At 42.9% G+C, this 26,518-nt stretch overlaps 2 protein-coding genes across 6 annotated transcripts in view; one reads left to right on the forward strand and one right to left on the reverse strand.

Moving 5' to 3' along the window:
* Positions 1–457, reverse strand: part of ZNRF2 (zinc and ring finger 2) — a 96,507-nt gene extending 96,050 nt beyond the window's left edge. For both annotated transcript variants that reach the window (XM_019958817.2, XM_070787895.1), the window contains exon 1: positions 1–457. In XM_019958817.2, the coding sequence (XP_019814376.2) occupies positions 1–457 (457 nt within the window).
* Positions 456–26,518, forward strand: LOC109557480 (uncharacterized). Of its 4 annotated transcripts, XM_070787899.1 has the most exons (7): positions 456–920; positions 1,425–1,541; positions 15,957–16,161; positions 16,427–16,502; positions 18,888–18,997; positions 19,451–19,581; positions 24,396–26,518. In XM_070787899.1, exons 1-3 carry the CDS (start codon positions 456–458, stop codon positions 16,068–16,070), a joined length of 696 nt encoding a protein of 231 aa, XP_070644000.1. In that variant the 3' UTR covers positions 16,071–16,161; positions 16,427–16,502; positions 18,888–18,997; positions 19,451–19,581; positions 24,396–26,518. The 4 variants fall into 4 exon arrangements, with proteins under 4 accessions (XP_070644000.1, XP_070643998.1, XP_070643999.1 ...); XM_070787897.1 differs by having other exon boundaries at positions 15,957–16,502; XM_070787898.1 differs by lacking the exon at positions 19,451–19,581 and having other exon boundaries at positions 15,957–16,502.

The following is a 26,518-nucleotide window of genomic DNA, read 5'->3' on the forward strand; positions in this document are numbered from 1 at the left end:
CTCCAAACATGTGCGGCGAGAGGTGAGCTGGTAAGGAGCCGATCACCAGGCGCGGCCCTCCGGGACCCCCGCTCGCCGGCCGGTCCCTGCCGCCGCTGCTGCCGCCGTCCTCCGGGCTGCTGTGAACCGAGTCCTGCGAGCCGTACGGGCCGCTGCTGCTGTTGGGGATGCTGAAGGTTGACTGCGCCGCCCGGGCCCCCGACGCCACGGTCCCCACGGCCCCGCCGAGGGAGCGGCTGCGCGGGGCCGCCGAGGCCGCCGCGGCGCCGCCGGAGGCGCTGGGCTGGTGCGCGCTGGGCACCTGAGCCGGAAACCTCCCAGCGGCTGCGGCTCGCGCCCCGCCGCCCGCGGTCCCGTTGGCCCCTCCGCTGCTGCTGCTGCTGGAAGGTAAATCTGAGCCCGAGTACGCGCGGGTGCGGCCGTTAGCAGCGGCCGGCCCGCTCTGCTTGGCGCCCATGTCCGCCCTGCCCCGGGCCGGGCCCGCGCACAGTGCCCGGAGCGCCGGGAGGGCGGGAGCGAGCGCGGGAGCGAGAGGGCAGGGCCGAGGCGCGGAGGCCGGCGCAGAAAGAAGCCCGCACGTCCAGGGCCGCCGCCCGGCGCCCCAGGGGGCGGTCGGCGCCCGCCGCGCTCTTCGAAGGGGTGACGAGCGAGATCGACGGCCTGTCTGGGGACGCGGGAGACGAGGAGAGACGGAGAGGAAGGAGGTCCCGGCTCCCGCGGGCGCCGATCGCTGGCTCCGGCGGGAGGGGCGGCTCAGGTGGCTGCGCGGCTGCCGCTGCTTTCGGTTCTGGTGCGCCGCGACGGGCCGCTGCCGCTCTCTGCCGCCGCCGCTGCGCTCTGCGCCCGGGCCCTCGGCACCGCCTCCTCCCGGGCGGCCGCCGCTACCGCCGCCATCCTCCTGCTCCCACGGCGGCTCGCGGGTGAGTGGGAGGTGCCCGCCCAGACTCCGCTGGGGCCACCTTCCCTCCTCCCCCAGCCACCCAGCTGTTATTAACTGAGAAGGAGGAAAAACGGGTGGCGCGGGAGGAGAGGACGCAGGAGGAGAGGGAGGGGCAGCGCGCGCTTCCCGGCAACCGTCACCGCGCTCCCCCAGAGAAGGAGGGGCGGGGGGGTGGGTAGGGTCTGGACCACGAGGTGGGGGTGCTCAGAAGGGAAGAAGGTACTGCGGCCCTCGCACCGGAAGGCGGAGGAGCAGCGCGGCCCCAGGGTGCGCCCGAACCCGTGTGTTTGGGTCGCCCGCGGTGACCCCGCCCCCGCCCCCTGGCGCCGCCCGGCGGATTGGCTCCCACCGGCCTGGCCCCGCCTCCCCCCTCGCTGCGGCCTTCCCGCTCCCGCCCTGTCTCGCCTAGGTGCCTTAGTGGGGTAGGTGCTGCCACCCGCGGATTCGGTGATGGACAGGTCTCTGGCCCCGCCCTCCCCTGCAGGGCGCGCCCCCTCTCCACCGCGGGGCCTGCGCTGATTGGAGGGACGGAGCTCCTCCGGACGCCAACCAGAAGGCGGCCCCTCCTCCTGCACGTGGCCCTCGGACGCTGGACCTGACGGTGGGTAGTCTTCACCTTTTTACAGCTGGGGCTGGGTGTGTTTCCGTCCTGTGTCCCTAGCCATTGCGTTTGAGTCGGTGTCGACCTTCCTCCTTGATGTTACTCCGAGTGCGTCTTTTAAATAAAGCAGAAGCTCACCAGTCTGATAATAAAAGACTGAAAACAAAAGAAAGAACCTAGGACGCTGAAGGCAACTTGATCTGAATTAGATCTATCCCATTTAAACACTCCGACTGTGGAGAAAGCAGAGTTGATAGAACTAAAGATAATCCAACATGATCTTCAGCTGTAGAGCAAAAACTGCGGCACAGAGACAGCTGCAACCGATTCATAAGACCTGGGGTCTAGGTCTGGGACCAAAACTAAGTGTAATAAGCAATCATTTTACCTTTGTGGACTTTAGTTTCCTTACCTGGGATGTTTGTATCAAATCTCCACAGCACCTGCTGCTTTAAAACCCTGTAATTTCGCTAAAATGTCAATTACTACTAGGTTGGTGCAAATGCAATTGCGGTTTTTGCATTGTTTAAATTTTCCATTTGATATTGGAATACATTCTTAAGTATGATTGTGCTGTACATCATTTTAATGCACATTTCTTGCTTTATGTTTTTGGCTGACCTATTGTTTTTATTTATTTCAACTATGGAAATGATGTTACAGAAAAAGCAAATTCAAGAGATTTTCCTACTCAAGTTTGCAGAGACAACTCACAACAACACATTTGGCCCAGGAGCTGCTTACAAATGTACAGTGCAGTGGTGGTTGAAGAAGTTTTGCAGACTAGATAAAAGCCTGAAGATAAACATAGTGGCTGCCCATGGAAAGTTGAGAATAACCAATTGAGAGGCTTACAACTACATGAGAAGTTGCCCAAGAACTGAACATCAGCCATTCTATAGTTGCTCAGCATTTGAAGCAAATTTGAAAGGTGAAATGCTCGAGAAGTGGGTGCATCATGAGCTGACCAATAATGAAAAAAAATCGTTTTGAAGGGTCATCTTCTCTTTTTCTACATTAGGTTCTTCTCTTATTCTCTATCAGATTGTGATATGTGACAAAAAGTGGATTTTATATGAGAACCAGTGATGACCAGTTCAGTGGCTGGACTGAGAAGAAGCTTCAAAGCACTTCCCAAAGCCAAACTTGCACCCAAAAAAGGTTACGGTCACTGATTGGTGCTCTGTTGTCCGTCTGATCCACTACAGCTTTGTGAATCCTAGCCAAACCAACACATCTGAGAAGTATGTTCATCAAATCAATGAGATGCACCAAAAGCTGCAACACTTGCAGCTGGCATTGATCAACAGAAAGGGCCCAGTTCTCCTTGACAACACCTGACTGCACATCACACAACCAACGCTTCAAAAGCTGAACAAATGGGCTATGAAGTTTTGCATCATCCACCATATTCACCTGACCTCTCATCAACCGACTACCACTTCTCAACCATCTCGACAACTTTTTGCAGGGAAAATGCTTCCAGAGCCAGCAGAAGGCAGGAAATGCTTTCCAAGAGTTCATCAAATCCCTAAGTATTGATTTCGATACTACAGGGATAAACAAACTTATTTCTTGTTGGCAAAAATGTGTTGATTATAATGGTTCCTATTTTAAATAATAAAGATGGGCTTGACCCCAGGTATGATGATTTAAAATTCACGGTGTGAAACCGCAATTATATTTGCATCAACCTTCCAGAAAAATATCTATTTCTGCTTTATTGACTATGCCAAAGTCTTTGACTGTGGATCACAATAAACTGTGGAAAATTCTGAAAGAGATGGGAATACCAGACCACCTGACATGCCTCTTGAGAAACCTATATGCAGGTCAGGAAGCAACACTTAGAAGTGGACATGGAACAACAGACTGGTTCCAAATAGGAAAAGGAGTACGTCAAGGCTGTATATTGTCACTATGCTTATTTAACTTATACACAGAGTACATCATGAGAAACGCTGGGCTGGAAGAAGCACAAGCTGGAATCAAGATTGCTGGGAGAAATATCAATAACCTCAGATATGCAGATGACACCACCCTTATGGCAGAAAGTGAAGAGGAACTAAAAAGCCTCTTGATGAAAGTGAAAGATGAGTGTGAACAAGTTGGCTTAAAGCTCAACATCCAGAAAACAAAGATCATGGCATCTGGTCCCATCACCTCATGGGAAATAGATGGGGAAACAGTGGAAACAGTGTCAGACTTTATTTTGGGGTGCTCCAAAGTCACTGCAGATGGTGACTGAAGCCATGAAATTAAAAGACGCTTACTCCTTGGAAGGAAAGTTGTGACCAACCTAGATAGCATATTAAAAAGCAGAGACATTATTTTGCCAACAAAGGTCCATCTAGTCAAGGCTATGGTTTTTCCAGTGGTCATGTATGGATGTGAGAGTTGGACTGTGAAGAAGGCTGAGCGCCGAAGAATTGATGCTTTTGAACTGCGGTATTGGAGAAGACTCTTGAGAGTCCCTTTGGACTGCAAGGAGATCCAACCAGTCCATTCTAAAGGAGATCAGTCCTGGGATTTCTTTGGAAGGACTAATGTTGAAGCTGAAACTCCAATACTTTGGCCACCTCGTGTGAAGAGTTGACTCATTGGAAAAGACTCTGATGCTGGGCGGGATTGGGGGCAGGAGGAGAAGGGGATGACAGAGGATGAGATGGCTGGATGGCATCACCAACTCGATGGACATGAGTTTGAGTGAACTCCAGGATTGGTGATGGACAGGGAGGCCTGGCATGCTGCAATTCATGGGGTCGCAAAGAGTCGGACATGACTGAGCGACTGAACTGAACTGAATAAAATTCTTCTCACTCCAGTCCAAACTGTAATGTGGTATTTTGGTGGCAAAGCATGGTCTAGATACCCAGTGGACACCCTGCTGTGACCCTTCGAACTTTAAAATGCCTAAAAGTGTTCTGTATGTGAAAATAATAGTAACTGGTATTTTTTTGTACAAACTGCAGAAATACTTTGTCTTTTTTCTCATACTTGTAATGAGTAATGAGTAATTTATGTAATGATTATCACTTTGAAGTATGAGAATCAAGTTTTTAAACAGAACAGAAGACTATATGTATAGATATTGATGTACTCTGTGTGTGTGTGTGTGTGTGTGTGTGTGTGTGTGTGTGTGTGTGTGTGTGTATGCTGCTAAGTTACTTCAGTCGTGTCCGACTCTGTGCGACCCCATAGACGGCAGCCCACCAGGCTCCCCCGTCCCTGGGATTCTCCAGGCAAGAACACTGGAGTGGATTGCCATTTCCTTCTCCAATGCATGAAAGTGAAAAGTGAGAGTGAAGTCGCTTAGTTGTGTCCAACCCTCAGCGACCCCATGGACTGTAGCCTTCCAGGCTCCTCCATCCATGGGATTGTCCAGGCAAGAGTACTGGAGTGGGGTGCCATTGCCTTCTCCAATATATATATATATATAAAACTCAGTTCAGTTCAATTCAGTCGCATCCAACTCTTTGTGACCCCATGAATCGCAGCACGCCAGGCCTCCTTGTCCATCACCAACTCCCGGAGTTCAATCTTGAGCTACTCAAAATTCTTTCATCTTGGGTATGAGCTTAATGGAACCAACGTTTACTTCAGTTCAGTCACTTAGTCGTGTCCGACTCTGCAACCCCATGGACTGCCACATGTCAGGCTTCCCTTTCCATCACCAACTCCCGGAGCTTGCTCAAACTCATGTCCATCGAGTCATTGATGCCATCCAACCATCTCATCCTCTGTCGTCCCTTTCTTCTTCTGCCTTCAATCCTTCTCAGCATCAGAGTCTTCAAATGAGTCAGTTCTTTGCATCAGGTAGCCAAAGGATTGGAGCTTCAGCTTCAGCATCAGTCCTTCCAATGAATATTCAGGACTGATTTTCTTTAGAATGGACTGGTTTGATCTCCTTGTAGTCCAAGAGTCTCAAGAGTCTTCTCCAATACCACAGTTGAAAAGCATCAATTCTTCAGCACTCAGCTTTCTTTATGGTCCAACTTTCACATGCATACATGACTACTGAAAAAATCATACCTTTGACTAGACCTTTGTCAGCAAAGTAATGTCTCTGCTGTCTAGGTTGGTCATAGCTTTTCTTCCAAGGAGCAAGTGTCTTTTAATTTCATGGCTTCATTCACCATCTACAGTGATTTGGGAGCCCAGAAAAATACAGTCAGCCACTGTTTCCACTGTTTCCCCATCTATTTGCCATGAAGTGATGGGACCAGATACCATGATCTTAGTTTTCTGAATGTTGAGCTTTAAGCCACCTTTTTCACTCTCCTCTTTCACTTTCATCAAGAGGCTCTTCAGTTCCTCTTTGCTTTCTGCCATAAAAGTGGTATCATCTGCATATCTGAGGTTATTAATATTTCTCCAGGCAATCTTGATTTCAGCTTCTGTTTCTTCAAGCCCAGCATTTCTCATGATGTACTCAGCATATAGGTTAAGCAGGGTGACAACATACAGCCTTGACGTACTCCTTTCCCAATTTGGAACCAGTCTGTTGTTCCATGTCTGGTTCTAACTGTTGCTTCTTGACCTGCATACAGATTTCTCAGGAGACAGGTAAGTTAGTCTGGTATTCCCATCTCTTTAAGAATTTAACATTTACTTGGTAAGCAAAAATAAAGTTTGAAAGGTCAAAGTCATGACCAGAATGATAAGCTCTAATTTAAGCAAGCAATCTAGTTATTCAATCCAATTTAAGTTTTATTGAATGAGACCTTTGGTGGGAAACTCTGGTTCAACAGGAATTTATACCAATATGGCAAGAACTTATTGTTAATAGAGAAAAATAACAAATTATGACTTTCAAAGGGAATAAAAGACTTTTACAGGTCTCTGAGGAACTAACAACTGATAAAGAGTTTAACACTCATCATTGTACATTTTATCATATATAAAATTTTATGCGTCATTATACATTATGCATTTTAAAAGTTTCGATAGCTATAATATGGAGCAAACCCCATTCATTAGTTAAAACTGTTAAATGAAAAGATTTAACCCTATGATTCTTGCTCATATCCAAATTTATATATATTTTGCTTCAACACAGCCAAACCTATTCTTTTAAATCATTTTTACTCAGATGTTAATTACACCTAAAAAGTACTCAATATTTATTCATTTATTCCTACCTAGAAAAAACATCTCCTTATAGTGCCAGGTTTCCAGTGTTCATACCACTCACAACACCTGGAATTTTTTATTTGATTGTTTATGTCCATTCCTCACAAGATTGTAAATTCCATGAGGGCATGGAAAGTGTCATTTTCTGTCTCACCATTGCAATGCTTGGCACACAGTAACCTTCAGGTAGGTATTTGTTGAATAAATGAATAGTGAGAAGGCCGTTTACAAACTGAACATACAGGGTAAAAATTAGGGTTGTAATGATTATTCATTCTGCTTCATAAGTGTGTGTTTTGTGTTACTTAGTGCCAGGAAGAGCATCTTAATCAGGGCAGGCTAAGCCACAAAATGGAAACAAGCCCCTTGACCTCAGGTTCATGATGCAATGAAAGCACATTACAAGTTCACTTGGTAAACCCACTCAGCTCCCTCCAAATAGTTTCCCACGTAAGTGGCAATCCTGAGTGTCTCTTCTCCAAGTGGTGACTCAGGGACCCAGGTTCTTATCTTGTGGCTAAGCAGACCCCTGGTCCCCTCACTAGATCCTGTGCCACCCAAAGAAAAAGGACAGATATAGGAAGAAGTTTTGGCCAAGACTAGAAGATTTTACATCCCCCTTCCCACTCTCCATGTTGGCAGAAATCAGTCACATGGTCTAACTTACCTGCAAAGGGGTCAGAAAATGTGGATTTGTGTGTGTGCCCAGGAAGGGAAGGAAATAATTTTGGCAAGCACATAGCAAACATATCTTTGCCCCACAAGAACAACTGTCTGGCCATCAAACATCTAAGCTAAGTATGAAATCTTAGTAACACTTTAATCTTTACAATAAAAATTAAGTTACATGAAAATTTTCAAGTGGCAGCTATTGTTTTTAAGCCATCAAAATGTAAAGAAAAAAGTTTTGTGTCTGTATGGGTCAGCTAAATTCCTTCTGCTTTACATTGTGTGTCTAGAAATACCATCCAGCACAACTGTTCATTTAGTCATTTTGGTCAGTGATCCTCAAAGTATGGTGCCCAGATCAGTAGTATCTGCATCACCTGGAAGTTTGTCAGAAAGGCAATTTTCAGACCCCACCCTCCCCCCACCCCCCAGAAGTACTAAATCAAAAAGTGTGTGAACAAGCTATTGAAGGGATTCTGAGGCATGCTAATATTTAAGAACCACTTATCTCAATAACCATTAATTAACTTCAGAATAAACTATCATGTTGAAATGTGGTCATCATTTTGATTAAACACCCTCTCCATATGGATGTCACTTGTCACTCTACTCTTAACCCCATCATCACAGGCTAACTTGAGTATTCTCACTCAACACAAGTTAATATTCCCTTCACACAACAGATCTTGTTAGAGTTATTACTCATCTTCTTGCTGTCATTAAACAGTACTGTCCAGCATCTAACACAGTACCTGGGACCTGTGATGGTACAATAAGTGATCTATGAATGAATGAATGAAGGAGTGAATGAATATTTCAGCTTAAATGATGGTTTCCTGAAGGTTACACATGACCTTATTTCATACTTATCCTCCTTGATGGGCTTCCCAGGCGGTGCTAGTGGTAAAGAACCTGCCTGCCAATGCAAGAGACAAAAGAGCCTTGCGTTCAATCCCTGAATCAGGAAGATCCCCTGGAGGAGGGTATGGCAACCCACTCCAGTATTCTTGCCTGGAGAATCCCATGGACAGAGGAGCCTGGAGGGCTGCAGTTCATATGGTCACAAAGAGTCAGACATGACTGAAGCAACTGAGCACACATGCACGAATCCCCCTTGATAACTCCCTTGTGGTCGATTCCCCTTCTATTTTCTCTCTGAGTGGGACTTATTTCTTTCCCCTCAAGGATCCTGGAATTATGAAACTTTGGCCTGCTCTGTTTTTTGGGTTTTTTTTTTTTTTTCCTTGGCCCTCTTCCCTCTTTCCTCTGTCTCTCTCCAAACAGGGATGCACATTAAGCTGTCAGTGTGTTTTATTGTCAACCAAACAGTTCTGACTTTGTTTAAAATTTGTAGCTTCTTTATTCTACCCTACTCTTTCTTCAACATTTAAAAGTGCTGCTTCATCCAAATCAGTACACTTGTACAGAACTGAACAAAGCCTTATGCAATCATACCTATGCTACATGGGATACACTCCAGTTTCTGGTCTGTTCCATTTCACTTTTGTAAAATGCTGGTTACTGCCTGATAAATTGATTTTATAGCCCACTCATGGGTTGTAATCTGTGGTTTGACAAATGATGGTCTAAATCAGTGCTTTACAAACTTCAGTGCATGAGAGAATCAACTGGAGACCTCGATAAAACAGACTGCTGGGCCCCACCTTCAATGATTCTCCTTTCTTAGATCAGGATCAGACCTTGAGAATGTGCTTTCTCACAAGCAGCCCAGTGATGCTGATGCCATGGGACCTCAGAACATCCTTGGAGAAGCACTCGTCTCAAGGACACTCTCCTGTACCGAATCAGAGCTGTTGTTTTAATGTCTCAGTGACTCTTCAAGAGACCAAAGCCCCAGCTCTTTAAAATTGTGTGAAGCTTTCTCATGCTCTGTTTTTCTTTCTCCTGACAGGTTTAAATGATGATATTTGATCAAAGACTTTTGGGGTTCACAATTAGTTTGTACTGTTAAAGTACTTCCTGTTGACAAAACTGGTGACCAGAAACCCACACTGGAACAAATAAAGCAGCTGTGAACTTAGTAAAAATACCTGACCGAGCAGTTTGCTGTTATCTAGTTTGAATTCCAGTCAGAGCACGTCTCTTTCCTTTTGCACTTACTCTTTTTGTGTGTGCTTCTCTTTCCTCTCTTGCCCACTCTTTTAAAGTTATGACGGGTCAGACCTTTGACATACAGCACATCTGCACCAGGCAGAAGACCTGTCACGCCCATTTATCTGCTCAGTCAGGCCACAGCCTCCCCACCAGGCTTTCCTACAGCCAGCACCAGCCCTACATCTTTTGCTAAAGTCTCCGCCATCCCACTTTCCTCTTACTATAGTATTTAAAAGGCCATGATTTTGCCTTTTCTTTTTTTTTTTTGGTATTATATACTATCTGGTCTCCTTACCAAACTATAGGACTATAGGTATAATTGTATGTGCGCACTCAGTCGTGTCTGACTCTTTGCAACCCTGTAGACTATAGCCCACCAGTCTCCTCTGTCCATGGGATTCTCCAGGCAAGAATACTGGAGTGGGTTGCCATTTCCTTCTCCAGGGGAGCTTTCCAATCCAGGGATCAAACCCGCATCTCTTGCATCTCCTGCATTGCATACGGATTCTTTACTCTAACCAGGGAAGCCATAGGTATAATTACCTATCTTTAAATAGGCCTTTTTCCTATTCTTACGTTTCATTTTTTACATAAATGAGGCATCTAAACATTAAAATTTATCCTAATCCATCCTACAAAAGACTTGAGTGGTAATTAGAAACATATCTTAATAAAACTGAAGTCAGTTGAGAGGAATATTTAGGACTCGTGTTGTTGGGTAATTTTTCATAGGACATCAATAATTTAGATAATGTCTTTAATACACTTTTTGGGGGGATCACAAGTAAGCCAAATTCTTCCATCCCTTTACTTTCATTGATTCTTTAATCAATCATGCCTGTCTTCCAAAAGATGGAGCCATCATGATAGGATCCTAAGCCACACCATGAAGTGGATAAGCTCAGGCCAGCATTAGGCACTGGCTTTGCCTAGCTTTGGCTATGGGATTTAGGACAAGCCACTTCACCTGGCTAAACCTGTTTCCTCTGTAAAATGCAAATGATCATAATACCCATCGCACAGAGCAGTTGTGAGTCTCAAAAGACTCAGTCTCTACTGGAAAACACTTTGAAATTTGTTAATAGATGCACACATTTTAATCTCAATGTGATTGTCCCTAGCAGGTTGTAATAATTTGCATTACTTCTAGCAAGTTATGATATTATTCAGTTTAATATATACTAGTACTGACTGGGATTGATTTTACCACTTTGTATAATTTGAACACATTATTGGCACAATTTATTGGTAGTAATTGTTTAGTAGTAATTTACTAATAAGTATGTCTATCACTACTCTAATTTTGATGACAATATGACATAATGGCAAATCTAATTGTCATAAGATGGATGAATATGTATGCATGTATATATATAAAATTTGAAAAGAAATTGTCATCAAGAGACTAGGGACTAGTTATTTGAAATATATCTAAAGCTTTAAAAACAAAAAATCTCTTGAGTCTACAAGATAATTAAATCATGCTTTCACTAAGGAGACTTCAGCATCCTAAACAGGACTAAACATGTTGTGACAGCATTTCATGTTAATCAGTGGCCAGATCCCTAAGCTATGTCAAACACAGATTCTGAAATCATTTTCCTTTCCCAAAACAGCTTGAGATACCATGTCAGCAACTACTAATAAAATAACTTAATTCTTGCTTATCAAAATGATATGGAGTATCAATAAGTGTAAATGTTTATATTATGCTGTCTTCTCAATCCACCTTGGATTGCAAACAATATATTTTTTCCAATATTTAAAAGCCCTATTTTAAAACCCATCATACAAAACAACCACAACACATGATGATTTTCCTCCCTCATGAAGAAATCCTCAGCTTCCCCACACTGTTTTAAATTTAAAAGGAATCCCCGCTCTGAGAGGCATACTGTTGAAAAAATTTAAGATTTAGTGGAAAGGTGTGTCATGAGGTTAGTACCAAGGGGTGTTTCCCTGCCTCCAGAAGTGAAGAATAGCTTGGCTTGGAGAAAAAATAGCTCTCTGCTACATAATGCATGTGGGCTCTTATCCAGTGCATATACACTCGCCCCCCTGCTTCCTGTCACTTGCTGAAATCGCTATGGTTATACATCAATGATTAAATAGTATTATAAGACATTTTCCCTAACCATCTCCTCCCCTAGACCGAAAAGTAGCCAAAAGCCCCAGTGAAAGCAAGCCCCTTATTTTAAGCCTAGATTGCATAAGCCTCCCAAATACAGAACTCTGTTTCTGTTTTATTTTTAACTCCCTACAGTGCCTGCTTCTGAGACACTCTGCACACAAAAGACATTAGTATCCGCCGTGGATCACGACGGGCAGCCATGACAGTACCTGTCCTGAATCTGTCCTGATTTACCAGGCTGTCATCACCTCATTAAGTTTGCATGTGTCCCATTTACCATCTTCTATGCTTTTCAGCCAGGAAGTCCATATCTCGGGTGACCAGTTCCCTTTGGGTAGCTGTTGATTGATGTATGCCACCAGGTTAGGGCAGGTTGGAAGTAGTAAACTCATAATTGCTGGATGGTCTATCCTTGGCAACCAGAGAGAAAACAGAGTAATAAGAGCTACTGTTCAACTTGCCCCACCCTCTGTTTCCCAGAAACTAGCTGGGCTCTGGCTGCACTCTCAGGATACAGGTCTAAACCAGGTAGGTTTTGGAACATAGCCCTGAACTAGGTTGTCCTTGATTCATGGAAACTGCAGAATACCTTGGGACCTGCGCTGGAGATGTCTTCATTCTTTAAGCAAAAGGTGACTGAGCATTTGTAATTGCCAGGCCCTGTGTTTACCAGTGGGGATGCAAAGTTAAACAGGGTCCCTGCCTTTGAAAAACTTAGAGCCTAGAGTCAGGGGACATAGATATAAATCATGAGATGATTAGAGTGCAGTGTGATAAATGCATGCTGGAGCCGAGTGCAGGGACAGGGGTTGGGTGAAGGACAGATGAATTCCCAGAAGTGATACTGAACTGAATCTTGAGAGTTGGCTTAAGCAGCCACAGGCATTCCAGGCTGAGGGAACATGAAGCAAGGGAGAGCTCTGAGCATCTGAAGAGCAGCAAGCAGTTCATTAGAGCTGAAACAAAGAGTGGGAGGCGATGAGGCAAGCGACTAGGCTGGAAAAGTAGGTTGAGGCAAAGTTTAACTGGCTTGGTGTGCTGGGCTAAGAGGTTGGAATCAATCCAGAAGACAAAAGACAACCACTTTCATAAACAGGGAAGTAGCATGATTGTATATACATTTTAGAAGGATAACTCAAGCAGTATTTTGGAGAGTTTCTTGATAGGAAAGCACAATGGAAGAGGAAGACAAGTCAGGAGACTGATGTACAGTGGATTTAAAAGCTATGAAAAGAGTAGCCACCACAGGTCTTGGAGGCCCATCAGGTGTTGTACATTACTGAAAAAGGACAGTCAAGGATAACAGGTAAGCTTTTGGGTCCCTGGGAGCACTAGATAGGAAAGATCAATTTTGAGAAGTGGGGAAATACGTTCAGCTCTACAAGGCAGAACAAAACCAGCCTTTGGGTTGTAACAAGCCATGGAGTTAAGTTTTGTTGGCTTTAGGCATCCAATCCTATACTGAATTTGCACAGGGATATAAACAGCTTTCTCAAAGCCCTGGATTTCATTTAGTACAATGCTTCTCAGTGCAAGAACCACATCTCCCACTCTCCAGCTCAGTGCTATTCCTAGGATAGACATTCTGAATATGCAGAACCACAGGGCAAGGAGAGGTAGTGCTGTATGCAGTCAGGTTGGAGGGCAACCAAATATTAATGCTGGGTGTGGCAAATTTATTTTTCCTCCTTGTTAACATTCCATGAATAAAGGAAATTTAGGCCTTGTTATTTTCCCACACAGTCCACTATGGACAGCAGTTTTCTATCACAGTGAATTAGGCTATTAAAAGGTTCATCACCTCAAAAATTGCATCCTTGCCACTGGGCCACCAGGAAAGTCTCAGTGACTAAGATGCAATTTTTGAGGTGATGAACTTTTTAACAGGCCAATTCAAGCCCTGGTCAAGGAACTAGATCCCACATGCCACAACTAAAGATCTCACAGGCTGCAACTGATAAAGATCCTGCATGCCACAACAAAGATCAAAGATCACTGTGCCTCAAGTAAGACCCGGCATAGACAAATACATCAGTAAATAAAAAATAAGTATCTAAAAATTGCATCTTATATTGTACTTAAAATAATGACTGTGATAGGCAGGGAAATGCCCACCTAAAGATGTCTATGCCTTTATCTATGGTACTTGTGAATATATTACCTTACATGGCAAGAGGGACTTTGCAGGTATAAATAAATGAAGGGTCTTGAGATAGGGAGATTGTATGATCTGAATGGGCCCAATTTAATTTCAAGGTTCCCAGAATTGAAAGAGACACATGTACCCCAATGTTCATCGCAGCACTGTTTATAATAGCCAGGACATGAAAGCAATCTAGATGTCCATCAGCAGACAAATGGATAAAAAAGCTGTGGTACATATACACAATGGAGTATTACTCAGCCATTTTTTTTTTTTTTTTATCTTTGTTGGTTTTCTTTTTTTTTTTTTTCGGTATTTCTAATAGATAGAAAGGGGAATAGATTATATCAGGGAATGAAACCCAAGTGCCATTTTTAATTAGTACCTCCAGTAGTTATTTTTGCAAATAATGCTTTATTTTTTAAATGTAATCCTTTGACTAATATATAATCTTTTGGGAGAATGGCATTGAAACATGTGAAATGTCATGTATGAAACGAGATGCCAGTCCAGGTTCAACGCACGATGCTGGATGCTTGGGGCTGGTGCACTGGGACGACCCAGAGGGATGGTATGGGGAGGGAGGAGGGAGGAGGGTTCAGGATGGGGAACACATGAGAAATAAACGAATAAATTAAAAAAAAAAAAAAAAAGATGTAAAAAAAAAAAAAATCATCTCTCACAATGGAGTATTACTCAGCCATTAAAAAGAATACATTTGAATCAGTTCTAATGAGGTGGATGAAACTGGAGCCTATTGTACAGAGTGGAGTAAGTCAGAAAGAAAAACATGAATACAGTATACTGACGCATATATATGGAATTTAGAAAGATCGTAACGATGACCCTATATGCGAGACAGCAAGAGAGACACAGATATAAAGAACAGACTTTTGGACTCTGTGGGAGAAGGCAAGGGTGGGATGATCTAAGAGAAGAGCACTGAAACATGTATATTACCATATGTGAAATAGATCGCCAGTCCAGGTTCAATGTATGAGACGGGGCTCAGGGCTGGTGCACTGGGATGACCCAGAGGGATGGGATGGGGAGGGAGATGGGAGGGGGTTTCAGGGTGGGGAACACATGTACACCCATGGCTGATTCATGTCAATGTATGGCAAAAAAACACTACAATATTGTAATTAGCCTTCAATGAAAATAAATAAATTAAAAAAAATAATAATTTCAAGGTTCCTTATAAATGAAACAGGGAGGAGGAGAGGAGAGGCACTAGATATCAGTGTGGATTTTCCCGACCGCCAGCCTCTCTGCTCTGCAGGAGATATACCAGACAGCACCCTGGGTCCTTCCCTAAGTCCTGGCAAACACAGGACTATTTTTGGAACTGTAATTTCACCAAATATATACTTACATATTTTGACTTTTCAAAATGATACATCAAGAAGAGTGATACAGTGCAAGAAGAACTCAGTGGGCCATTGCTAAAGACAGGGGGCTACAAGCCAAGGAAAGCTGGTAGCTTCTAGAAGCTGGAAAAAGCAAGGAAATGGATTCTCTCGAGATCCTTCAAGAGGAACACAGTCCCACCAACATCTTGGTTTTAGTCAGTGTGACCCATTTTGGATTTCTGACCTCTGATACTGCAAGATAGTAAATGTGTATTGTTTTTAGGCAACTGTTTGTGGTAATCTGTTACAGCAGCCATGTGTGCTGGTCCTTTGTGTTGGACTTTTTGCCAGGCTCCTCTGTCCATGGAATTCTCTAGGCAAGAATACTGGAATGGGTTGCCATTTCCTTCTCCAACAGCAGCCATAGGAAACGAATATATTGATTGTTCTTTAAGACTTCAGAAGCTCCCTGATGACAAACTACATTTAAAGAAAATCTAATAACCATGACCAATGAAATTCTTATGTAGCTAATCATACATATTTTTTTCTTGGCTTCCTGCCCTATTCGTGAGTCATGGTAGCATAAGATGCTTGATTTCCTGAAGCTAGGTATTACAAGTATCTGAGATAGCACGCTGCTTTTGAAAGACCCTAAGTGGAACACAGCTGGGACTTCCCATCACCTGCCTCAAAACAGCGTGGTGAGCTGTCTTCCAAATGCAAGCACTGAGATTAGGTCACAGCATTAAAAAGAACAGCCTTTGGTTCAGGGTTTCTGTGTTTTACAAGAGCTCTGAAAAGTCAAAATATGTAAGTATATAATATATTTGGTGAAATTACAGTTCTGAAAATAGCCCTGTGTTTGCCAGGACTTGGGGAAGGACCCAGGGTGCTGTCTGGAGCATCTCCTGCAGAGGCGGTCGGGAAAGCCCACACTGACATCTAGTGATGCAAAACTGCACTGCCAAAGGCTCCAAACCTGAAACAGTTTGCGTCAACCGGTTCCTGGTTTTCGTTTTCGAAGCGCTTACCCTCCTAGAGGGCTCAGGACTCGGCGTGGACCAGATTGACCAGGTGACGTCAGCGGTCGTGGGCGGGGCCAAGGCGGGTCAGGCTCCTTTACGCTGTGTGTGTGTGTGTGTGTGTGTGTGCGCGCGCGCGCGCGCGCGTGTGTGTGTGTACAAAGTTCAGCCGTCTAAGAATTTTGCGTCTTTGTTTTTAGAAATAATCATTTCTGCGCTCTATTAAGCTACAAATTTTACTTCTAAAAGCCTTTTGGTACGTCTGGTGACCAGACCCTTTAGTGCCAAATCAGTTTAAGAGCATTTACGTTTTCAAGGTTCACAAAGCAATCGCGTCGGCTGTGATATCCGGAGCAAGGAATAATCTGCGTCAGGGAAGCACAAGTGCAGCAGGTACATGCCTTTTTTTGCCCCTGGAACTTTATCTGCCTTTGATCTTCATCAGCTATGTAGACAAAAGCACAGAAGAAATGGCAAAGAATGCCCCTTACATTTCACTTTTTTTCTCCGGATGCACATGGTGAAAATAAGTCAACAGAGTTACGATTTCTGTTTCCTTACTGCGGGCAAAATTAGAAGCAAGACTGGGTTTTGAAGGCTGTTGCAGTAACCCAGGTACAAAATGATGAGGGCTGCACAATCATATGAATACACTTAACTGCCACTGAGCTGTGCACTTAAAGACGCTTTGAATAAACAAGGTCCTACTGTATCGCACAGAGAACTATAATCATTATCCATAAATAGTAATGAAAAAAGTATGAAAAAGAATATACGTTTGTGTAACTGAATCACTTTGCTGTTTGCTGTATAGCAGAAATTAACTCAACATTGTAAATCAATGATACTTCAGTAAAATAAAATTATTTTAATGATTAAAATTTTTGTTACATATATTTTACCACCAGAAAAAAAAAAAAGTAAGAGGCTGACCTGCATCAGAAACAGTGGGAAAGGAAGAAGAGTCTACAGGCCTAATGAAATGATTGGGTGGAGATTCGTTTTCATACCATGGGCAAATTGTGAACAAATAATAAACTCTAGAAGATTAATGCCAAAAAACACTCTTACAACTGTCTGAAACAAACATACTGAAACAGTGTGGAATAACTTAATCAGATTTTACAATGAAGTGTATTTTTTCCATACATTTAGAACATTTTCTTGTATGGCATAAAAGTACCAAGCTTCAAGCAAATCATACAGATGGGAAAATAAAATGTGCTACACTAAAAGCACACAGATTTAGCAGAGAAAGGGCAAAAAGAAAACACACACACACATACACACACAAACACTTCGTGAGGGATCTCTGATTCAGTTTTGTGTCAGAAGTAAGAAAGATAAAAAACATTTCCAGAATTGAGTTCTTTGTAAGGCAAGCAAAAACAAAAAAGGTATTTGAATAGGAGGAACTTCAGACATGACTTGTGCAAAGAGCAGATTCACAGGTTTGGAAATGACAATTTTTAGAATTTGTAACATATTGAAATTATGATTCATTGGCATTCCAGGGAGGAATTAGGAGAGATCTGGAATTTCTTCAGTAAAATGCAACATTTCAATTAACATTTAGATGTACATCTATGGAGTTTCTCTAGTATGTCTTTTAACACACATCATCAGTTCAGTTCAGTTCAGTCGCTCAGTCGTGACCGACTCATTGCAACCCTGTGAACAGTAGCAGGCCAGGCCTCCCTGTCCATCACCAACTCCCGGAGTTCACCCAAACCCATATCCATTGAGTTGGTGATGCCATCCAACCATCTCATCCTCTGTCGTCCCCTTCTCCTCCTGCCTTCAATCTTTCCCAGCATCAGGGTGTTTTCAAATGAGTTAGCTCTTCACATGAGGTGGCCAAAGGATTGGAGTTTCAGCTTCAACATCAGTCCTTCCAATGAACACCGAGAACTGATATCCTTTAGGATGGACTGGTTGGATCTCCTTGCAGTCCAAAGAGACTCTCAAGAGGCTTCTCCAACACCACAGTTCAAAAGCATCAATTCTTCGGCACTCAGCTTTCTTTATAGTCCAACTCTCACATCCATACATGACCACTGGAAAAACCATAGGCTTGACTAGACAGACCTTTGTTGACAAAGTAATGTCTCTGCTTTTCAATATGCTATCTAGGTTGGTCATAACTTTCCTTCCAAGGAGTAAGGTCTTTTAAGACACGTCATACTACTAATAAATTGTGCTCTGTTTCTTCATGCCTACCCCTCTCCAATGACTGGGTGATGTGAAAAATACTGTCAAGACCGTCAAGGCCAATATGGCAGCTACAATTAAGATTTCATTTTAATACAGCAGGATTTTCTTTTCTTTTATTAGGATTTTTTCCTACTGAATTAAAGTTATTTGATAATAACTAATGACTTTCAGTAGTAAAAGAGTTTCTTGTGGAGCTCACAAAGAACTGAAAAAGAACAACTTGAAAAAAAAATTTTTTTAAGCCCCATCATTCAGAAATTTTACTTAGTTTGATACACATGAACTTTAGAGAAATGAGTTTTGGAAAGCAAGAGTATCTCCTCGAGGAGTTTTATAAACTCAGTCACTATGCAGGGAAGAGGAAATGTCTGCTGTCTTCAATGCTCAATATTAGAATGATAATGACCTACAGTCAAATTTAAAATAGTGATGGCTTGATAAGGTGAATAACAGAAACTGTCTTGTTTTTCATAATTTAGTGCAATAAAGCTAATGGATTTTGTATACTTTTCTAAACTACTTAATGGATATTTTATGATGAAAAATAATTATCTTTCTTGTCAGGCAAGATATAAAGAACCCAGATTTCCTCATTTGAAGAGTGGACAGCATCAGAAATAAGTTTATATCTGTTGAAGCAGTAATTCTAGGCATCGATCTACAGACTGATGCAGGTATGTGAGGAAGCCTTCACAGTAAACTAAGAAAAATTAGTTCAATGCAGCAGTTGCTTTCTTATCTAGAAAACGCTAAATGTCTTCCAACAATATGATGGTACCTCCAAAAATTAAGCATTCAATTACCATATGATCCAGCAATCCCACCTCTGGGATTATACCCAAAAGAATTGAAAGCAGTGACTCAAACATATTTGTTCACCCTGTTCATTGCAGCATTACTAGAAATAGCCAAAAGGTGGGAGCAACCTGTGTTCCTCTGTGGATGAATGGATTAAAAGAATGTAGTATATACATATGATAAAATATTATTCAGATTTTTTTTACTCGAACAATAGACATTTATTTCTCATAGCTCTGGAGCTGGGAAGTCCAAAATCAAGGTGCCAGTAGATCTGGTGTCGGATGAGAGCCTCCAAGTTACTGTCTTCTCATTGTATTCTCACACAGGGGCGAGCAGAGGGAGAGCAGAAAGGAAGGAAACTGACACACGCTACAACAGGGATGAAACCTGAAGGCTTGAAAGGAGTCAGTCACAAAAACAAACAGACAAAAATACTGTGCGATTCCACTTACACGAGGTACCTAGAGCAGTCAAATTCATAGAGACCAAAATTAGAATGGTGGTTGTCAGGGGCTAGGGGGAGGGAGATATTATGAGTTGTTAAGGGGTACAGAATTTTAGTTTGGCAGGATGAAAAATTTTGGAGACTGGTTACACAATAATTGAACATAATTAACACTACCCAACCGTACACTTAAAAATGGTTAAGATGGGAAATTTTCTGCTACCATATTTAAAATTTCTTAAGGCTAAACATATTCATTTCACAAAACTTTCCTTTAAGATTATGTCCTTCCTAATCTTATGATAATTGTCACATCAGTCGCTCAGTCGTGTCAGACTCTTTTCGACCCCATGAATCCCAGCACGCCAGGCCTCCCTGTCCATCACCAACTCCCGGAGTTCACTCAGACTCACGTCCATCGAGTCAGTGATGCCATCCAGCCATCTCATCCTCTGTCGTCCCCTTCTCCTCTTGCCCCCAATCCCTCCCAGCATCAGAGTCTTTTCCAATGAGTCAAGTCTTCGCATGAGGTGGCCAAAGTACTGGAGTTTCAGCTTTAGCATCAGTCCTTCCAAAGAAATCCCAGGGCTGATCTCCTTCAGAATGGACCGGTTGGACCTCCTTGCAGTCCAAGGGACTCTCAAGAGTCTTCTCCAACACCACAGTTCAAAAGCATCAATTCTTCGGCACTCAGCCTTCTTCACAGTCCAACTCTCACATCCATACATGACCACAGGAAAAACCATAGCCTTGACTAGACGAACCTTTGTTGGCAAAGTAATGTCTCTGCTTTTGAACATGCTATCTAGGTTGGTCATAACTTTCCTTCAAGGAGTAAGCATCTTTTAATTTCATGGCTGCAGTCACCATCTGCAGTGATTTTGGACCCCAGAAAAATAAAGTCTGACACTATTTCCACTGTTTCCCCATCTACTTCCCATGAAGTGATGGGACCAGATGCCATGATCTTCGTTTTCTGAATGTTGAGCTTTAAGCCAACTTTTTCACTCTCCACTTTCACTTTCATCAAGAGGCTTTTGAGTTCCTCTTCACTTTCTGCCATAAGGGTGGTGTCATCTTCATATCTGAAGTTATTGATATTTCTCCCAGAAATCTTGATTCCAGTTTGTGTTTCTTCCAGTCCAGCGTTTCTCATGATGTACTCTGTATGTAAGTTAAATAAGCAGGGTGACAATATACAGCTTTGACGTACTCCTTTTCCTATTTGGAACCAGTCTGTTGTTCCATGTCCACTTCTAAGTGTTGCTTCCTGACCTGCATACAAATTTCTCAAGAGGCAGAGCAGGTGGTCTGGTATTCCCATCTGTTTCAGAATTTTCCACAGTTTATTGTGATCCACACAGTCAAAGGCTTTGGCATAGTCAATAAAGCAGAAATAGATGTTTTTCTGGAACTCTCTTGCTTTTTCCATGATCCAGTGGATGTTGGCAATTTGATCTCTGGTTCCTCTGCCTTTTCTAAAACCAGCTTGAACATCAGGAAGTTCACAGTTCACATATTGCTGAAGCCTGGCTTGGAGAATTTTGAGCATTACTTTACTAGCGTGTGAGATAAGTGCAATTGTGCGGTAGTTTGAGCATTCTTTGGCATTGCCTTTCTTTGGGATTGGAATGAAAACTGACCTTTTCCAGACCTGTGGCCACTGCTGAGTTTTCCAAATTTGCTGGCATATTGAGTGCAGCACTTTCACAGCATCATCTTTCAGGATTTGGAATAGCTCAACTGGAATTCTATCACCTCCACTAGCTTTGTTCGTACTGATGCTTTCTAAGGCCCACTTGACTTCACATTCCAGGATGTCTGGCTCGAGGTCAGTGATCACACCATCGTGATTATCTGGGTCATGAATATCTTTTGTGTATAGTTCTTCTGTGTATTCTTGCCATCTCTTCTTAATATCTTCTGCTTCTGTTAGGTCCATACCATTTCTGTCCTTTATTGATCCCATCTTTGCATGAAATGTTCCTTTGGTATCTCTGATTTTCTTGAAGAGATCTCTAGTCTTTCCCATTCTGTTGTTTTCCTCTATTTCTTTGCATTGATCGCTGAGGAAGGCTTTCTTATCTCTTCTTGCTATTCTTTGGAACTCTGTATTCAGATGTTTATATCTTTCCTTTTCTCCTTTGCTTTTCGCTTCTCTTCTTTTAACAGCTATTTGTAAGGCCTCCCCAGACAGCCATTTTGCTTTTTTTGCGTTTGTTTTCCATGGGGATGGTCTTGATCCCTGTCTCCTGTACAATGTCACGAACCTCATTCCATAGTTCATCAGGCACTCTATCAGATCTAGGCCCTTAAATCTATTTCTCATTTCCACTGTGTAATCATAAGGGATTTGATTTAGGTCATACCTGAATGGTCTAGTGGTTTTCCCTACTTTCTTCAATTTAAGTCTGAATTTGGCAATAAGGAGTTCATGGTCTAAACCACAGTCAGCTCCTGGTCTTGTCTTTGCTGACTGTATAGAGCTTCTCCATCTTTGGCTGCAAAGAATATAATCAATCTGATTTCGGTGTTGACCATCTGGTGATGTCCATGTATAGAGTCTTCTCTTGTGTTGTTGGAAGAGGGTGTTTGTTATGACCAGTGCATTTTCTTGGCAAAACTCTATTAGTCTTTGCCCTGCTTCATTCCGTATTCCAAGGCCAAATTTGCCTGTTACTCCAGGTGTTTCTTGACTTCCTACTTTTGCATTACAGTCCCCTATAATGAAAAGGACATCTTTTTTGGGTGTTAGTTCTAAAAGTTCTTGTAGGTCTTCATAGAACTGTTCAACTTCAGCTTCTTCAGCGTTACTGGTTGGGGCATAGACTTGGATTACTGTGATATTGAATGGTTTGCCTTGGAAACGAACAGAGATCATTCTGTTGTTTTTGAGATTGCATCCAGGTACTGCATTTCGGACTCTTTTGTTGACCATGATGGCTACTCCATTTCTTCTGAGGGATTCCTGCCTGCAGTAGTAGATATAATGGTCATCTCAGTTAAATTCACCCATTCCAGTCCATTTCAGTTCGCTGATTGCTAGAATGTCAACATTCACTCTTGCCATCTCTTGTTTGACCACTTCCAATTTGCCTTGATTCATGGACCTGACATTCCAGGTTCCTATGCAACATTGCTCTTTACAGCATCGGACCTTACTTCTATCACCAGTCACATCCACAGCTGGGTATTCTTTTTGCTTTGGCTCCATCCCTTCATTCTTTTTGGAGTTATTTCTCCACTGATCTCCAGTAGCATATTGTAGAGAGCAGTAGTTTGGGGAATTTAGTTTTTTTTTTTTTTTTTTTTGCTTATTTGGGATTTTTTTTTACTTCCTTATTTGACACAATGAAATATTGGCACCCTGATATTGATTCCCAAACTCATTTTGAATTTTTATTCACCTGTGAAACCTAAAAGGTGGGGAACCATTGCTGAAGAGATCAGTGGTTCTCACTTTTGCTTTTCCTACATTTCCCACAGCCTCAATAGGACATACTGTCAGCTGGAATTTGGGCCTTAAAAGGGCAGGGTGCATATCAAAAGAGCTGGGAGTCATGTACCTTAGATAAAGACTCTGGGTGATTCCAATAGGCCTTCTCCCCACACCCAAATGGCAATGACCACTTCCCAAACCCAGCTAAACTGAGAATTCCTGCTCAGTAGTAATATATCCAGGATATTTGAGTGGGGTTAGAAAGGACCTTGAATATTCATTGGAAGGAATGATGCTGAAGCTGGAGCTCCAATCCTATGGCCACCAGATGTGAACTGGAAAAGACCCTGAAGCTGGGAAAGGTTGAAGGCAGAAGAGGGTGGCAGAGGATAAGATGGTTAGATAGCATCACCAACTCAATGGACATGAATCTGAGCAAACTCTGGGAGATACTGAAGGACAGGGAAGCCTGGTGTGCTTCGGTCCTTGGAGTCACAGAGTCAGACATGTCTTAGCGACTGAACAACGACGACAAGAAAGGGCCTGGATACCTCATTTATTAATCACCATCTGGCCTTCTGCACAGGTCTATGCCTTAGTCTGCCAGAAAATGGGTAGAACTTCTAGGGAAGGCAAGTCCTTCTGAAATATCCAACAACCAAAACCATACAGAAGGCTTTTTAAAAAAAGTTCTGATACAAATCCTTCACACTGGAATGTGAACACATTTTTCTTTACTCTTCCAGGCTGTTATTTCAATATTCTAGATTATTTTTTTCTACAAGGGAAGATGGAAGGATTTAAGTCTGGTCTTCCAAACTGCAGATGTGATCCATTAGTGATGCAGGAAGCCAGTTCAATTAGGCATGACCAGTATTTATTTTTTTAATGAAGGAAAAGAGTATTGAAATACTAGAAAACATCAAAGTGCATTACATGTAGTGAAGGTAAATATTACTTCATTGGATTCATCAAATGATCTTTATAATCTGTTATGGCTTCAAATTCTATGACTCTCACTTTCATAGTAAACACAGAACTCTCCCTTCACCCATAAGCAGCTTCCCATCCCCCTCAACAAATCCAGGGCTTCCCAGGTGGCTCAATGGCTCAATTTGCCTGGAAAACCCCATAGACAGAGGAGCCTGGCAGGCTCCATAGAGTGAAAAAGAGTCAAACACAACTGAGCAACTGAGCATAGGTGCAACAGATCCAAGAACTCCTATTTGCCTTTGAAACCCATGTGGTGTCCTGGAAACAATCCGCCGTGATTCTTTCACGTGAACTTGGACATCAGGCTTTCCTCTGGATCTCCCTGCCCAATGGGGTAATGATTTTCATAGTGCTTATTCTACAATATTGTAATTGTTTGTTCATCTTCCCACAGAGCTGTGCCTATACTTCGGCAAGGTCAATTGCACATAAGAGAAATGAGTTAAGGAAGAAAGGAAGAAAGGAACCAAGCTATATTTGCTTAAAGGAGTGGTTCTCAGACTTCACCTCACATCAGAATTCCCCTGGGAAGCTTTTTATAAGTTCGATACTGAAACCATAACCAGACAAAGCAGAATCGCTGTCAGTGGAACCCAGGCATCAGGATTCTTTCAAGCTCCCTATGGAAGTCCAGTCTCTGTGGGTTCTCTGGGTCCTGGTGCACACAAGGTTTGTTTGAGCCCTCCAAGCATCTCTTGCAGCTATGGGGTTTGATTCTAAACAACGATTTCGCCCCTCCTACTGTCTTGTTGGGGCTTCTCCTTTGCCCTTGGATGTGGGGTATCTTTTTTGGTGGGATCCAACATTCTCCTGTTGATGATTGTTCACCAATGAGTTGTAATTTTGGAGTTCTCGCAGGAGAAGATGAGCACATGTCCTTCTACTCCACCATAATTGTAGAGTTTTTTGTTTTTTGTTCAAGCTGGATTTAGAAAAGGCAGAGGAACCAGAGATCAATTTGCCAACATCAATTGGATTATCAAAAAAGCAAGAGAGCTCCATAAAAACATCTACTTCTCCTTTGTTGACTATACCAAAGCCTTTGACTGTGTGCATCACAACAAATTGTGGAAAATTCTTAAAGACATGGGAATATCAGACCACCTGACCTCCTGAGAAATCTGTATGCAGGTCAAGAAGCAACAGTTAGAACTGGACATGGAACAACAGACTGGTTCCAAATCGGGAAAGGAGTATGTCAAGGCTGTATATTGTCACCCTGCTTATTTAACTTATATGCAGAGTACATCATGAGAAGCCCTGGGCTGGATGAAACACAAGCTGGAATCAAGATTGCCGGGAGAAATATCAATAACCTCAGATATGCAGATGACACCACCCTTATGGCAGAAATTGAAGAAGAACTGAAGAGCCTCTAGATGAAAGTGAAAGAGGAGAGTGAAAAAGTTGGCTTGAAACTCAACATTCAGAAAACTAAGATCGTGGCATCCGGTCCCATTACTTCACGGCAAATAGATGGGGAAACAATGGAAACAATGAGAGACTTTATTTTGGGGTGCTCCAAAATCACTGCAGATGGTGACTGCAGCCATGAAATTAAAAGACCCTGGCTCCTTGGAAGAAAAGACAACCTAGACAGCATATTAAAAAGCAGAGACATTACTTTGCCAACAAATGTCCATCTACTCAAAAATATGGTTTTTCCAGTGGTCATGTATGGATGTGAGAGTTGGACTGTAAAGAAAGCTGAGTGCCAAAGAATTGATGCTTTTGAACTGTGGTGTTGGAGAAGACTCTTGAGAGTCCGTTGGACTGCAAGAAGATCCAACCAGTCCATCCTAAAGGAAATCAATCCTGAATATTCATTGGAAGGACTGATGCTGAAGCTGAAATGCCAATCCTTTGGCCACCTGATGTGAAGAGCTGACTCATTTGAAAAGACCCTGATGCTGGGAAAGATTGAAGGCAGGAGGAGAAGCGGACGACAGAGGATGAGGTGGTTGGATGGCATCATTGACTCAATGGACATGAATTTGAGTAAACTCCGGGAGTTGGTGATGGACAGGGAAGCCTGGCGTGCTGCAGTCCATGGGGTCACAAAAGTCAGACATGACTGAGCAACTGAACTGAACTGACGGAAGTCCAATGTGCAGACAAGGTTGATACCCACTGGACCTGGGATCGTGTTACAGTGCCGATTCTGGTTTCCTAGGTCTGGACTAGGGTCCAGGAATTTTCAAGCATACTTCCAGGTGATATCAATGTTGCTGGTCTGCATATGTTTGAGGAGCTAGAGTATATTATGGATGCTGACGATATAGAATGAACCAAAATCGCAAAATCAAGCAGAGCTGGAGGACAGTGAAGTTACTGACCAGCTATGTGACTTCTGATGTAAACTTCCTGGTATAATTTCTTACTAGCTGTGTGACCCTGGGCTAGTTACTTAAAGGTTTTCCCATCTGATAATGGAAACATAACAGTATTAAACTCATATGTGGTAGTGAAGTGGTAGTGAAGACCAAGCAGCAAACTTCATAAAGACCTTGGCACATA

This window comes from Bos indicus, chromosome 4 (genome assembly GCF_029378745.1).
Source record: "Bos indicus isolate NIAB-ARS_2022 breed Sahiwal x Tharparkar chromosome 4, NIAB-ARS_B.indTharparkar_mat_pri_1.0, whole genome shotgun sequence".
Taxonomy (NCBI): domain Eukaryota; kingdom Metazoa; phylum Chordata; class Mammalia; order Artiodactyla; family Bovidae; genus Bos; species Bos indicus.